Source organism: Pseudopipra pipra, chromosome 11, assembly GCF_036250125.1.
Source record: "Pseudopipra pipra isolate bDixPip1 chromosome 11, bDixPip1.hap1, whole genome shotgun sequence".
Taxonomy (NCBI): Eukaryota; Metazoa; Chordata; class Aves; order Passeriformes; family Pipridae; genus Pseudopipra; species Pseudopipra pipra.
Window position 1 is genome coordinate 5,857,623 of NC_087559.1, and position 13,613 is coordinate 5,871,235.

Genomic DNA, 13,613 nt, shown 5'->3' on the forward strand with positions numbered 1-13,613 from the left:
AATGTATCAGCAGGTCTTTTTTTACATAATAAGCTGTTTTCAGGTTAAACCAAGCTAGAAGAACATATTTATGGCTTAAAGGCATGAATTCTTCTTTAATAACAGACTTTCTTCAAATTCCTGTTTGGTTTGTGGAGTTTTTTGGTGTTCTTGACACCAGAATCCTTCAGCTCTGTGCACGGAGTTTACCTCATGGAATGATTTCTGTACACAGAGTTTACCTCATGGAATGGTTTCCACCAAAACTAGTTCTATTTGAGGATCATTCACAGCACTGTGTGCTCAGTTTTCCAGCTCATTTGAGGTACCATAATAACATACACATTGAATCAGCAGTTCCTGCATTGCAAACCTCACTCAGCTTAATAAATACAACTCAAGTTCTTAGCAGCTAATTCTGGGTTCGTTGGTTCTTGTGCAATTTGTGAAATGTATATTGGAGAGAGTAACACAAAGCCCTGCTGTTGACCTGAGTTGTTCTGATGAGCTCAATTTTAAATGGAAAATTTGCCTTCAGAACCCATCAGACTGCTCTTTTCCCCCTCTGTTTAAATAGATCCATTAAAATCAGTTGGGAATGAGGTGAGAAGGACCTTTTCACTTTCTGTTGCACAGTGAAGTGAAAGCCCAACAATGAAATAAGACCTTGTGAAAGGAACAGTCTGGATTTTTCCCGGTCTGGCAACGTGCAGTACATGACACTTGTGACCTTTTGAAAATGAATGGGATCTCTCAAATAGGTGCAACGAGAGCTGCTGGAACTTTCCTGCAGAGTATGATGTTAATCTCAAAATAAATCCATTGGTATGTCTGTCTCCTAACTGATAGACTCACCAGGTGTATTTTGTTGGTTCAAGACCACTGATACTATAAAAGCAAAATTTCCTTTCTCAAAAGTTATTGGAATCATTTTTGTAGCAGAATAGTTGACCAAGGTACCTCAACACTACAGGGCAGTATGGAAGGCACCCAGGAGTCCTTTTGCTTGGTTAGGTGGCAGAAATTGGGACACAGTCTAAAGTCAGGCAGAGAAACAAGCTCGAGGTGAGCTCTTTGTGCCACGATTCGCCTGCCCTAGTGTTCACACTCGCTGGCTCAAGACTAGCTTGGTTGTCTGGGAGAGAAGCACTTTGCTGTTCTGTTATTTTGGCAGAGCAAGGGACAGAACCCCAGTTCAGTCCTTACATCCTCCTCAGCCAAGAAGAAGACCTTTAAGTATGTGTTGGGTGTTGGTGAGTGGACACTGAGGATGAAGTGGCAGGTAACACGACAGGGGCATCACTGAGGTGCTGAAGACATATTTGGTGGGTACCAAGAGGGGACATTGGTAGGGGCAAGTGAAGGAGACAAGGAGGGGCAAGTGAAGGAGAGGATAGTTTGAAATGAGAGGAAACCAAATATGGTCCTTAAAGGTCCTAAGGAACCATGGTGGTACTAACTTTGCATCCTTGCTGGAGCACTATGAGGTGTCACTGTGGAAATTATTATTTGGATAAGTTACCAAGTTGGCTTTTCTGGAGTGGCTGTGCATATTTAGTGAGTAGGGCTTAATTTGAGGGATGGTAGGAGTTTTTATGCTCTTTTCTCTGAGGTTTTTCCGTATGTGTTTTGCATCCAGGAAGCTGAGGAGCAGAAACAGAGTGGGTTTCAAGCTGTGAAAACCATCTTACAGTAGACATGCACAGGAGTCTTCCTGTGCTTATTTCTTTTTTGCTAGCAGTTTCTCCATCTGAAATGTCTTTAAGAAGAATAAAGATGAAACAAATGGAAGAACATTTGAGTAGCTTAATGCAGTTATTTCTAATGATAAAATACAAGTCTCTGTATGAAGACCATTATTCCTGTCAAAGTAATGGATAAGATGGATTTATTTCTTGCTGTGTTTTGTGTTTTTCACTTGTGTGAATTTCCATTAGGAGATACATTGGTTTATGTATTTTGTTTAATTTTGTAGCAAATTCTTTGTCAACAGTAGTGGGTCAGATTCCCGTTATGCCCATTTTTGGTTTGTTTTGGTTTGTTTTGTTTGCTCTCAGTGTAAACTGTTGAATTTGTAGATGACAAAAATCCTGCACCACTAGCAATAACAACACAAGTACTTCATGAATATAACTTTTGGAGCTTTCTTTGATATTTGTTTAGAAGAAAAATCCATTTGTATAATCCATCATGCATGTAACAATGTGCTTTTGATGGTGAAAATGGTTTGATAAATATTAATACATGTTTTTGCAGCTACTTTGTACAACATGGCCTTTGTTAAAGATGAGTGTTCTGTAGAAATGAGTTTCTATTAATGTGACATCGAGGATGTTCGTGTTTAAACAGAGCTCTGAAACTGCAGTTGTACTCTAGCTTTCAGTTGTTTTTGCAATTTAAGGAACTGAAAGCTTGAAGAAAAAAAATAGTCTTAGTTCATTGCTAAAAAAAAATAAAATTGAAGCAGCTCTAGTACAGTAGAAGCATATGATGAACTGCAGGTATTTCTGCTTTTGGCACATTCCCACATGATGGTTGACCAGGTGAAATCTAGACTCTTCTTCCAAGAGATTTGTTATACACACTCATGAACAGTTTTCTGAAACTGCAATCACTGAAATGAAATTTGATACTGTTTTCATTTAATCTGCTATCAGTTACAAGTCAGATATTAAAAAAATAAAAACCAAAACCACATCAACATCAAAAAAAACCAAAACAAGAAACCCAGTAGAAATCAAGACATAGAGTTACAACTCTCCTATTTGTGTAAACGTTTTGAAAGACTAAAATTATCTTTTTAATTGTAATTGACCTCCAGATGTGTACAGTGCTCATGAACACGTTCACATGTACCATCTATGTGTTTCAATGGCAATATGAATAAAAAACCCAGCAGATAGAAAAACTATTGGATGCAGCATTTAAAGGCACTTAAATCTGATTGGTTTGCCTTAACAAATCAATTATACTTAAGTGAGTAATTTTAATTTGGGTATAGTACAAGTGAAATTACTTAAATAGTAACATGATAAATATATAGTCTTACATTTACTTACAACATTTTAATCTAATGAGGTGTTTGCTTATGCAAACCCATAGAAATAATGAGTCAGTAAATGGGTAAATAACACTCTACAGGCATTTTTGTTACTGGTGTGTTTATGTGAATATTCCAGCTGCTAGCCAGACTTTTATCTGTTAATTAATATAGTCAGGTTTAGCTACGTCTTGATTTGTTTTTACAACCATAGTGGGTGTTGATATTGATGAGAAGTTTTGTATTTACTTTTTAAACTTTCTTGATTTAAAAGTAGTCTTTTGGTCATTTTTAACGTATGTTGGCTTCATCTTGTTTGAGATCTTTAATGAAATAATGTGTTCTCAGTAGAGAATTTAAGGGAAACCTGCCCTTTGCTGCTGGACTCAATGAACTTCAGCTGATCATATGCTGAGGCACCATCATTCCCAAAGCAACCCTCTCCCCCTCCCTGCTGCAGTAGCCATAATATTTCAGAAGCTCTGACTAACTGTAATCTCTAAATGCCTGCATGTTGTTTTATTTTCTCCTGTAGTTGTTTGCTTTGATGCCAAGATAAACTTTGATGACAATGCAGAATTCAGACAAAAGGAAATATTTGCCATGGATGACAAGTCTGAAAATGAGCCCATAGAGAATGAAGCTGCCAAATATGATTTGAAATACATAGGACTGGATGGAAACATTGCTTGCTTTGGTAAGAACAAATACATCCAAAAGACATTTGAAGACAAATTCATATTTGTTCAATGTATAAACTTTGTTTACATTCTGACATTCAGTCCACCCTTGACAGTATTTCAGTCTGTTTTGCTGAGGTTTTCTGTCCTTCCCCAAGTTCTTGCAGGAATGAAGCTAAAATTGTGTTGTAACTGTGATGATGGCCACAGCAGACAGGCAGGACATGAGTGGTGTCAGGCTAAAGAAGAAGCCTGAATTTTTAAGCTGATGCAATTGATCTTTTGAGTAATTAAAACAAGAAAAGTCATCAAGAATCAATCATTAATTTTCAAAAATGAGACTGTGGTACTTAAGACATTGAAAAAGTATGTGTGTATAAACGTGACATTCCCACTTAAAATTGAATAGTGAACTCCATTTCTCTTTAAGGAAAGCTGCTAAAGAATCTACTTGGCTATTAAAAGGAAAATGATGGTTTTTTATTTCCTGAAGTTCCTTAGAGCAGAAATTACTCTGCTGTTTAGAAGAGATAAGTAAAAAAGTCTGCTATACTTTACACAATTTTTATTTTGTAGAAATTCTTTTAGCCAGTACATTTTATTATTAATCTAATTGAATTAGACTTTTTTCTCAGCTTAGTGAGAAAATGCATTTACATTGCTCAGATATGTACTCTAATCACAAATCTAGAAGATTCTAGCAATGTGTTGCAGTTGATTCAGTAAGTCACAGTGAGACTTTAATCTCAATTTAAAGCAAAACAAAACAAAACCAACCAACAGACTCCAAAACCCAAACAACAATTGGCAACACTATGGAATTTTTTTAGTATTTGGTATTGCTCTTGAATTCCAAGTGACTGGGGAGCCTTTGTCCAGCAGGAGCAACTTACTAGGCACACAAAATTTTCATCTACTTTTCCTAGTTTAGAGGATGTTCCTGCCCATGGTAATGCTTCTAGACTGGTGCAAATGCAAAATAAAAGGCAGTCTGAGATCTGTCCCCAAAACTAAGTTGTCTATGTTACAGTAATACAAAGCATCATCTACTGCTCTCAGAGTATTGGGAGGGGAGCTTAAGGAGTCAATTTGTCCTTCATGTCTCATGATGCAATCACTGTTCCCAGAAGTTTTTGTGTCTCTATTTTTAATAAAATCAGCAGGTTTTGCATTTCCCCCAATTACCATCCCAGTCTTCATACATGCTTAGGGGAAGGTGCACATCTAAGTCCTAAAGAAACCTAAGTCTTGGTGGGTTTGCACCAGATTTTTAATTATTTGTTGTGTGGGATGTCCTTGAATATGAATAGGTACTGACATATTTAGAAATAGATATGTAGCATTTTGAGCCATGTTATGTGGTTGTGCTGACACATTTTAAGCCTTTTCACAAATCTTATGTACTTTCATGGGAAAAATAAGCACTTGATGTTTACAATTACAGTCAATGGAGCTGGACTTGCCATGGCAACATGTGATATAATATCTCTGAATGGTGGAAAGCCAGCCAACTTCTTGGATCTTGGTGGAGGTGTGAAAGAAGCACAAGTGTACCAAGCATTCAAGCTGCTGACAACAGATCCAAAGGTAAAAGTGTTGAGTTTGGACCAGAAACTTCCTCATGCAGCAGTACAGCTGTGTAGGACCATAGGAGCCCTGCTATAGGACTATGAATAGTGAAAAATATAGATAATGTGAAAACTGAGGATGAGTTACCAAAAGGGTGATGTGGGAGGAAAAATATTTCAGTATGAAGCACTGGAATGACTTACTGGCTCCTGATTCATACTCAGGTTTGCTGGTTGGTCATGAATGGGAACTTTTTCAAAGCAGTTCAACACCAAAGTGCCAGTGTGGCAATGCTGGGCACTGAAGTGTTGTTGAACTTGGAACATCTCACTCCTAAAATGGAATTTGTGAGTTTTGTGAGTTTTAGATACTTGAAATGTCATTCCTAGCAGTGTAGTACCACAGCAGACTGAGAAGGAAAATGGGAATTAAGCAAATAGCTAATTCTAAAGGCTCGTATGTACTCCTTTAAGCTCAAGTTTCTAAAATATCTGATTCTGCACTGCAGGATAGTCTGTGTTTAATTAACATTCCCACGCTGGAATCATAGCCTGGAACATTCTGACACTTCCTTTTGCAGATGGAGGTGCAGTTGCTCTTTTCTTTTTTGAACAAGAGGAGAAGACATTAGTTTGTGTGTATTGAGTAGAAGTTATTTCTAGAGATGCATATTGGCATGTTGAGGTCGCTGGTCCCCTTTGCAGACAGAACTGGAATATCTGCTGAGAGAATATTGATCAGGTGTGGGCTTTGGAGCAGTGCCAGCCTGACCATCCTGCCAACAGGGAGTTCTGCTTTTGTGTGTAGCCAGAACTTAGTTGCTGTTGATATTTTTACTAATGGAAATCTTTCGAAGGGCTTTGATCATCTTTCCCATCTCCTGCACCCAACATCACTGCTAAAGTCCCTATTTCAACATATTGCTTCTTTTTGTGGATTTATCTCCTTTATCTCGCTTTTTCTGTGCTTCCAATAATTTTTCTCATGTTCATTGTGATGTGGTATTAACTCCTCTAAATACCACCTTCCTGTGAAAATTACATCACTGTAATTGCAGTAGTAAGTGACAAAAATGTTGTGACTTTTTAAATAGAGGTGGATACTGTTTGCAGCAAAATTTCAAGGCAAAATCAGGAAGAAGTCTTACAGTACAAAGTAAGCACAGGTCAAATTCATATTGCAAGCTCTTTGCAGCTATAGCTCTCCTTGCATATTTTTAAAGCACTTAGTACCTTGATGGCTCAACTCTACTAGACAGGGTTATCTGCAATATTTAAAACACTATTATCCCACCATTTTGCACTCCTGTAGACCTGGGTCACACTGACCTTTTGTTTGTAGAAGTCTAAGTGTATGTTCTTTCCAAGAACCACAGGAAAAGAACGGGCTGTCTTCTTCTACTTAGTGATCTTATGAGCTTGAAGTTATTCACCTAAAAGAACAGACCTGGAAACGTAGAGAAGCGAGATATCTTGCCTGGGGTAGAAGGGAGACAGGACTTGAGAAGGGACTTTAGAATCATGATAGAAAACTGGATAGTTTGGTGCTGGTAGGCACTGCTGTGCTTGGCTTTGTGTGAGTTCTGGCTGTTCTCAGGACATTACAGGAAGATTTGGTTGTGTGTGTTTGAGCTGCTCTGCAGTGTGTGCTTCGTGTGATGATCAAGGTTTGGCTGAGATGTAATTTAGTTCTGAAACTCATGTTAGTGGTAGAGAAGCAGGTGCAGTAAAGTCTTAGATACACAACTTGGCTGGTGATTATCACTATGCTAAGTAGGTTCTGCCGTCTGCTGCAGCACAAACAGCAGGTATTAATTCTGGTGATGGAGGTTACTGAGTTTAAACAATTTTAAAACAAAAAGGCATTTCAGTAGCTCTCAGCTATGTAACATCTGCATGCCCAGCATTTGACTTGTAAATGTATCCTTCTATTATACATTCTGCTTATATATTACTGCTTAACACTAACTGCTCACAACAGGGCTAGTGAAGCTCTGCTACTGAGATGAAGAAAAAGGTAGTATGGAAAGGACCTGGAATAAGGATTGATGCCATGGCTGTGCCATTCCTGGCACTGACTGGCTGAAGATGCCGAAGGCAAAACATTTTGTGTTTTATTTTGTTCTGTTCAGAAAATACAGTAAATGTCTGTTATTTCCTCTCTTGATACACCATGTCCATTAGCTCACTAATTTACAGTAAGATATTGAAATGAATCCTCTCTTTTTTTTAGCTGATAGTAGGGTTTCAGTCCCAGGAGTCTCTGAGGCTGATGCAGCATTCACAGTTCTATCTGGTCAGTCATTTCCTTGTAGCCTTTACCTTGATTCCCACGTTGTTTGAGAAGATAAAAATTTCTTCTTGGGAGCTTGAGATTCAATTAATTGTTGCAAATGTCTGAAGACTAAAGAATTAAAAAAAAGTCTTCAGAGCTATAATATGGTGAAGCTCTTCTTTTAGTTGTGCTGAGATGTGGCACTGCAGAGTTTAGGACATTGCAAGAGAAGAAATCTTGCAGAAGGAAATGTTCAACTGCACTTTGAAATAGATCTCTCTGCATTTAGTTATCTTTAAAATGTCTACTTTGTATTAAAGCAAAAAAAAAAAATCTCACAAAAAAACCCCAAGTATACCCTGATTTGATATAGTGAAGCTGAAGATAGTGGTTTTGGGAAAAATTAAGATCTTGGCTGGTTTGCTGCTGGTTTAATCTGTCAGTTGTCAGTGTCTACAATTCTTGGGGGGAAAAAAATGTGTTTGGGTTTGTTTTTTTTTTTTTTTTTTGTTGTTGCAAAAGGTTACCCACTGGCTTTTGGATGGAAATGCTGTCCCTGGAGTCAGTGACCCTTTTATATTGTTCTGGTCTTGTTTGCAGTCTGCCATATCTAGGTTAGACAGGCCATTGCAATGGTTCTGAATTCCTTTCTATTCACTGTCTAAATTCCACTTGCCTTTTTTTCTTTCTTTCTTTTTTTCTTTTCCTCCTTCCTGCCCATCTTGTTTCTATGAATTTGTGCTGTGCATCTGCTTTGGCAGGAAATAAACAGTCTTTCCTCTTTTTAGCTACTAACAGGAAAGGGGAAGATGGCTCAGTTCTGGGAGTTCAAGCTGCTGGGGGGCACAGTGGGAGCTACATTGATCTGCTTTGTCCCACAGTGAAGCAGAAGAGGTTGTTTTCTTCAGTATTTCAGAGGTTCTGGGTGATGCCTGGCTCTCCCCTGCATGTATGAAGTGCTGCTTCAGGCATCCCCAGTGAAGTCCTCGCCCTTGAGTACTCTCACATGCTGTTGAGCACACTGAACAGGTGCTTGTTTTTCTTCCTGCTGAAGATCTGGTTACCATATGATGACTGTTTGTAGGATTCAACAAGGTTTTGAAAAAAGTAAAACTGAAAAAATACCTGCTCCCCCTTGGATCTCCCTGGGCTGCAGGGGCACAGCTGCCTCACCACGGGCTGCACCAGAGGCTGCAGGAGAATCTGTGCTCCTGTGCCTGGAGCACCTCCTGCCCCTCCTTCCCTGGCCCTGCTGTGTGCAGGGCTGTTCCCCTCCTATTCTCACTCCTCTCTCCAGCTGCTGTTGTGCAGTTTTTTATGTCCTCCTTAACTGTGTTACCCCAGAGGTGCTGTCACTGTCACTGATGGGCTCAGCCTTGGCCAGCAGCAGGTCCATCCTGATCCAGGATCGGGCACTGAGACAATATAATCACATCAAATAAAAGTAAAAATAGTGTCAGTGACCAAGGGGCAAGTGCAGGCAGTTCCCACAGATTGTTAATGGGATCTGGCTGTTGCAGCATTGGTTGTGCCAGTCAGCCAAGGCTCTCAAGTCTGTCTTGACTAAAAGGAAGAGATTGTCAAAGGCAACATCTAGAAACAACCAACTTATTTGATTTTCATAGAATCATAGAATGGGTCGGGTTGGAAGGAACCTTAAAGATCATCTTGTTTCAACTCCCTGCCATGGGCAGGGACACTTCCACTAGACCAGTTTGCTCCAAGCCCTGTCCAGCATGGCCTTGTACATCTCCAGGGATGGGATCCCCACAGCTTCTTGAACAAATTTTCTTCTAGAACTGCCTTGCCCATTGATAAGATTGGTTATTACTGCTGTTAGTCCTGGAAGTTCCATGTGGGAAGTGGAAAGGGATATATTAAGTTTTATAAGTCATAAATAAAAAACAGTGTGTAGAGGTTTTAAAAATACAAAAATTACAGTGGTCACATTTCTGTGACAGTGAGCCTCATCCTAGTTAGAGCAAAGGCTGGCTGTGGACAGTTCATCATGCAGTCTCTGCATTTAACTGACTAACTGTGAGCAGTGGATTTCTCAGTGTTACAATAATGCAAAACCATAAATCAGTAGGATCAGATAACCTTCTCTGTCACACATACAGCCTATGTCAGTGTGTACATAATGGAGGAAAAAAGGAACTGTAAATAGCATTCAGTTATGGACATGAAATAGAGCATTAGTGCTGAATTTGTTTGAGTTGTCAGATTGCTTGTCATTGCAGACAAGGCAGGGGAGCCCTGTTCTTACTGAGTCATTAGAAATCTTTTTGCTTTCTCATTCACTTATCAGGCTCCCTTTACACACTTCATTACCCAGCTCTTCTTTACACAGCATGAAAAGTTTTTATGCCTTGTGTGTTTTTCCGATTCTCACAAGAGGGTGAAGCCTCACGTGCTGGTTTGAGTACTCTTAAAAGCTGCAGCTGAAGAGTTATTGTGGTGAAAAATATCTGTGTGCTAAACTATATGGTTCTAGAAGTCCTAACTGCTAGTCCAAGGTTCACACCTCTGTGTGGCCCTTCATAGCTGAGTGTCTGAAAATAGTGGCACTTGAATTTAGTGAATGCTTTTGAAAGTTGAGGCTCTGTCGGCTCTTTTTACCCCTCTGTGTGAACTGTGGGTTATAATACTCATCTACCATAGATTACTGATCAAACACTGATCAAAAATTTTGTAGTTTGTTTAAGAAATAAAGTGCTATGAAAATGATAAAAGTTATGACTCTTTCTTCACTGCTTATTACAGAGCCCTGTCCTCCTGGCAGCTTAGCACTCAGCACAGGTTTTGTGAAAGTGCAATACTGTTTTCTTTTAAAAAGTCATAATAAACCTCTTGGGTTTTTTTTGTAGCAACTTTGACATTTCTGTAAGATGTTGTCTAATCAATCCATAGTTTTTGGAAGCTGGATCTTACTATGCCATCTTAGTATTATGTCCTAATAGCGTGTTGAGGGGCCCTTTTGTCTTGGGGGGTGTAAACAGGTAGGTAGAGACCATCCTCTTATTCCAAATATATAAAAGATACACAGTTTGAAAGAGGAACCAGATACAAAAAGGTGAAGGAAACCTTCAGTTAACCTGGGCAATCTGCTCAGTGTGTGCCTTGGTCAGGCAAGAAGCAGTGAGGTTTAACTGCAGGAAAGAAGTGCAGTGTGTAGTTTGGCTGTACTGAAAATTGTCCAGCGAGAAAAGATAGTTGAGTCCTACAGCAGTTTATTTTAGGAATTTATAGTCTACCCAGCACCACAACTTTTTTAAGAACTACCCAAACAAACATTTATCCAGGATGTTTCAGGAACAGCTGACCCTGCTTTGTGGCCAGCAAACAGTCTGGAGCTTTCTTTTTGTGTTTCAAAGAATAGCCCTAAACATAAACCTGTGATTAGCAATTTTGTATGGGCAATAATGCCTTGGCTTTGAAAGTTTAAGGTTACTCTCATAAAATGAGAATTCGTGGAGGTAGAAAAGACCCATGAGGGCACAGAAACATCTTGCAAAGCTGGAAAAAGTTCACAAAGGCGTATTGTATTTTCTGCCTCAGAAATTTGTACAAATACTTTGCCTTTAGCCAATGGAGCAGTTCATGGTTCTTTTATAGCTACTGTAGGTTTTGAGTTTATAGTAGTAATTTAGGATTTTCCCACATTTTTATTAGCACTGCATCGTTAAGAAAATACAGACTACTAGAACTTTAACAAGGGTTTTTTCTAATATGTCTTTGCGGTTTTGCAGAATTAATGTGAAATGACTATCCATCTTGTAAAATACTTACAATATTGAAAATGCATTCTTTCATCTCATTGAGGCATTTTTAGAGACTGATAGCATATTGCCAATATTTATGAAAATGTGAGGACAATTATGCATTTAAAATGCATAATTATACATTTAAAATGTATAATTGAATTGTCTTGATTTATAGTCAAGAATAAAATATTTTTCAAGAGCATGTGTAGTATTGAGTCCCACGTAATTGATATGTAAATATAGTTTAACATGAATCTGCCGTTATTTATGGGCACTGACAAGTTGAATGCCTTTTGGCATTTTAAAGTAGGCTATAATGAATCTTAAAAGCTGGATATGAAAATAAACTTCCTAAGCAAGAGGAAAACTTGCAGTGATTTTGTAATCATTTCCTCTGTGGCAGAATGAGAAAGATTCACAAATGTTTTCTTAGATGGTAAATGCTGTTAAATTTGTGGAAGAACCACAATAAAAACTGAGCTGTTAGGTCTGGATGGAATTTGAAATGTTTGTGTGCCAAATACCATCTCTGTAGTGCTATCCTTCCTAAAATGTTGACTGAAGAGCAGGTATTTCCATTTGCATTTCCTTGGAACACAATCTGCATCACCCTCTTGAGACAGCTGCCATGTGGTCAAGGCTTGTTGCATTTTCCTGCTTGTTTGATGAAGGTGTGTTTGATTAATGATCAAAGTGTTACAGGATTTTTTTTATTGGCTGTGTTTATCAATACTTGGGATTGGAGAATCTGGACTTTTCTGAGGTATCCACTGATGAGCCAGGATGGCTGAGCCTGTGGTGGGAAGTGTTTGGGAAGTATGTGTTGATTATGGGATAGCACCTGTCTCTTGTAATGTCACAGCCTGGTATCACCATCTCACTCCAAACCAGGGCCTGGAATGAAAGGCAGTGGGTACAGGCAGGATCTCCATCTTCAACCCCTTGCCAGCATCACCTCTGGCTGCCAAATGCCCAATGTCATGTCCAGCCTGGGCAATATAATGTGCAATATAATGTGTTTACATGTCTTAGCATTGCCCAGTAAAAGGAAATGCTGTGTATAATATGTCAGAAAAGTGTTTAATCTTTCACTGTGATTTCCAAATTGATTAGATTTTCAAAATTTATGTGACTCATTTCCCAATTAGTGAGAATAAAAAGGGAAGATATTTTGGGAATCTCAATTTGGTAATTCATCTTGGTGAGATGAGTAATTTGTTGTGAATCTATTTATAGATCACCTGTCTAGTCCACTTACAGGAGAATGAAAGACAAATAATCTGATAATACAGGTAAGAAATAGTATTTTAAAAGAAAACTTATATGTGTCCTTACTTAAACTCTTCTGTAGAGAAAATCATGTTTTTATACTCATTATTTTTAAGTGGTTTGAGGTGTTATGGCTGTCTAGGAAAGTGTTTGTTCTTTCCATCAAAATGAAGAAATTTAATCACCTTATCTCCATCTGTTCCTGATAGAAACAGGCCCAGATAATTAAATGTATATCTCAAGTAGGTGCTTTCAGCCATTTGTACTGGGTTAGGCACACTCTCCTGACAGTGAAATGAATATCAACTGGTTTTACTTATCATTTCATGGAGCACAGGTACATAGGACTTCTTATTCTTCTTACTGATAAGACTTTATTTTGGGAAGAAATGGCAAAACATGACCAAATTAATGAGCATTTTCCCATCATAAAATTATCTTTTAATGAGGGAAGAATAATAGACCCTGATTTTGCTGAGATTTTTAGTATAAAGATATGTCTATACTTAAAGAAGATGGGAATTTGAAGTATTTTTTCAACATAAGCTCTTTGTTTCTAAGCTGCAGAAGTGCAGTATCAGGCTCAGTGCTCTGATTATTGGGGAAGAGGAGGGAATTGCATGAAAAAAATGCAGATGTCACACTTGGCTCTGCTGGGAAGTCTCTGCTCTGGTTTGCAGCCTAATATGGGAAATAGATCCTGCTCAAAGAATCACAGAGTGCGTAGGGTTGGAAGGGACCTTAAACACCATCTTGTTCCACCCCCTGCCATGGGCAGGGACACCTTCCACTATCCCAGGTTGCTCCATGGCCCTGTCCAACCCGGCCTTGGACACTTCCAGGGATGGGTGATCTTGTTCTAACCTAATATATTATTAATTCCATCCACATGGCACAAGCAATGTGATCAAGAATAATGGGCAGGTCTGGCAAATACACAGCTTTTACATTAATTAGCATCTTTCTAAGAAAAAGGTTTGTTGGAACATTTCCATTTCTATGGAAATGGCATTTGGAGGTGCAGTTATCTCTTGTGTT

The 13,613-nt window shown here is 38.6% G+C and overlaps 1 protein-coding gene across 2 annotated transcripts in view; it reads left to right on the forward strand.

Moving 5' to 3' along the window:
* The window catches only part of SUCLG2 (succinate-CoA ligase GDP-forming subunit beta), a 116,328-nt gene that overhangs the window by 63,581 nt on the left and 39,134 nt on the right, over positions 1-13,613 (forward strand). For both annotated transcript variants that reach the window (XM_064667230.1, XM_064667231.1), the window contains 2 exons: positions 3,555-3,716; positions 5,144-5,286. In XM_064667230.1, the coding sequence (XP_064523300.1) occupies positions 3,555-3,716; positions 5,144-5,286 (305 nt within the window). The remainder of the gene's footprint in view (positions 1-3,554; positions 3,717-5,143; positions 5,287-13,613) is intronic.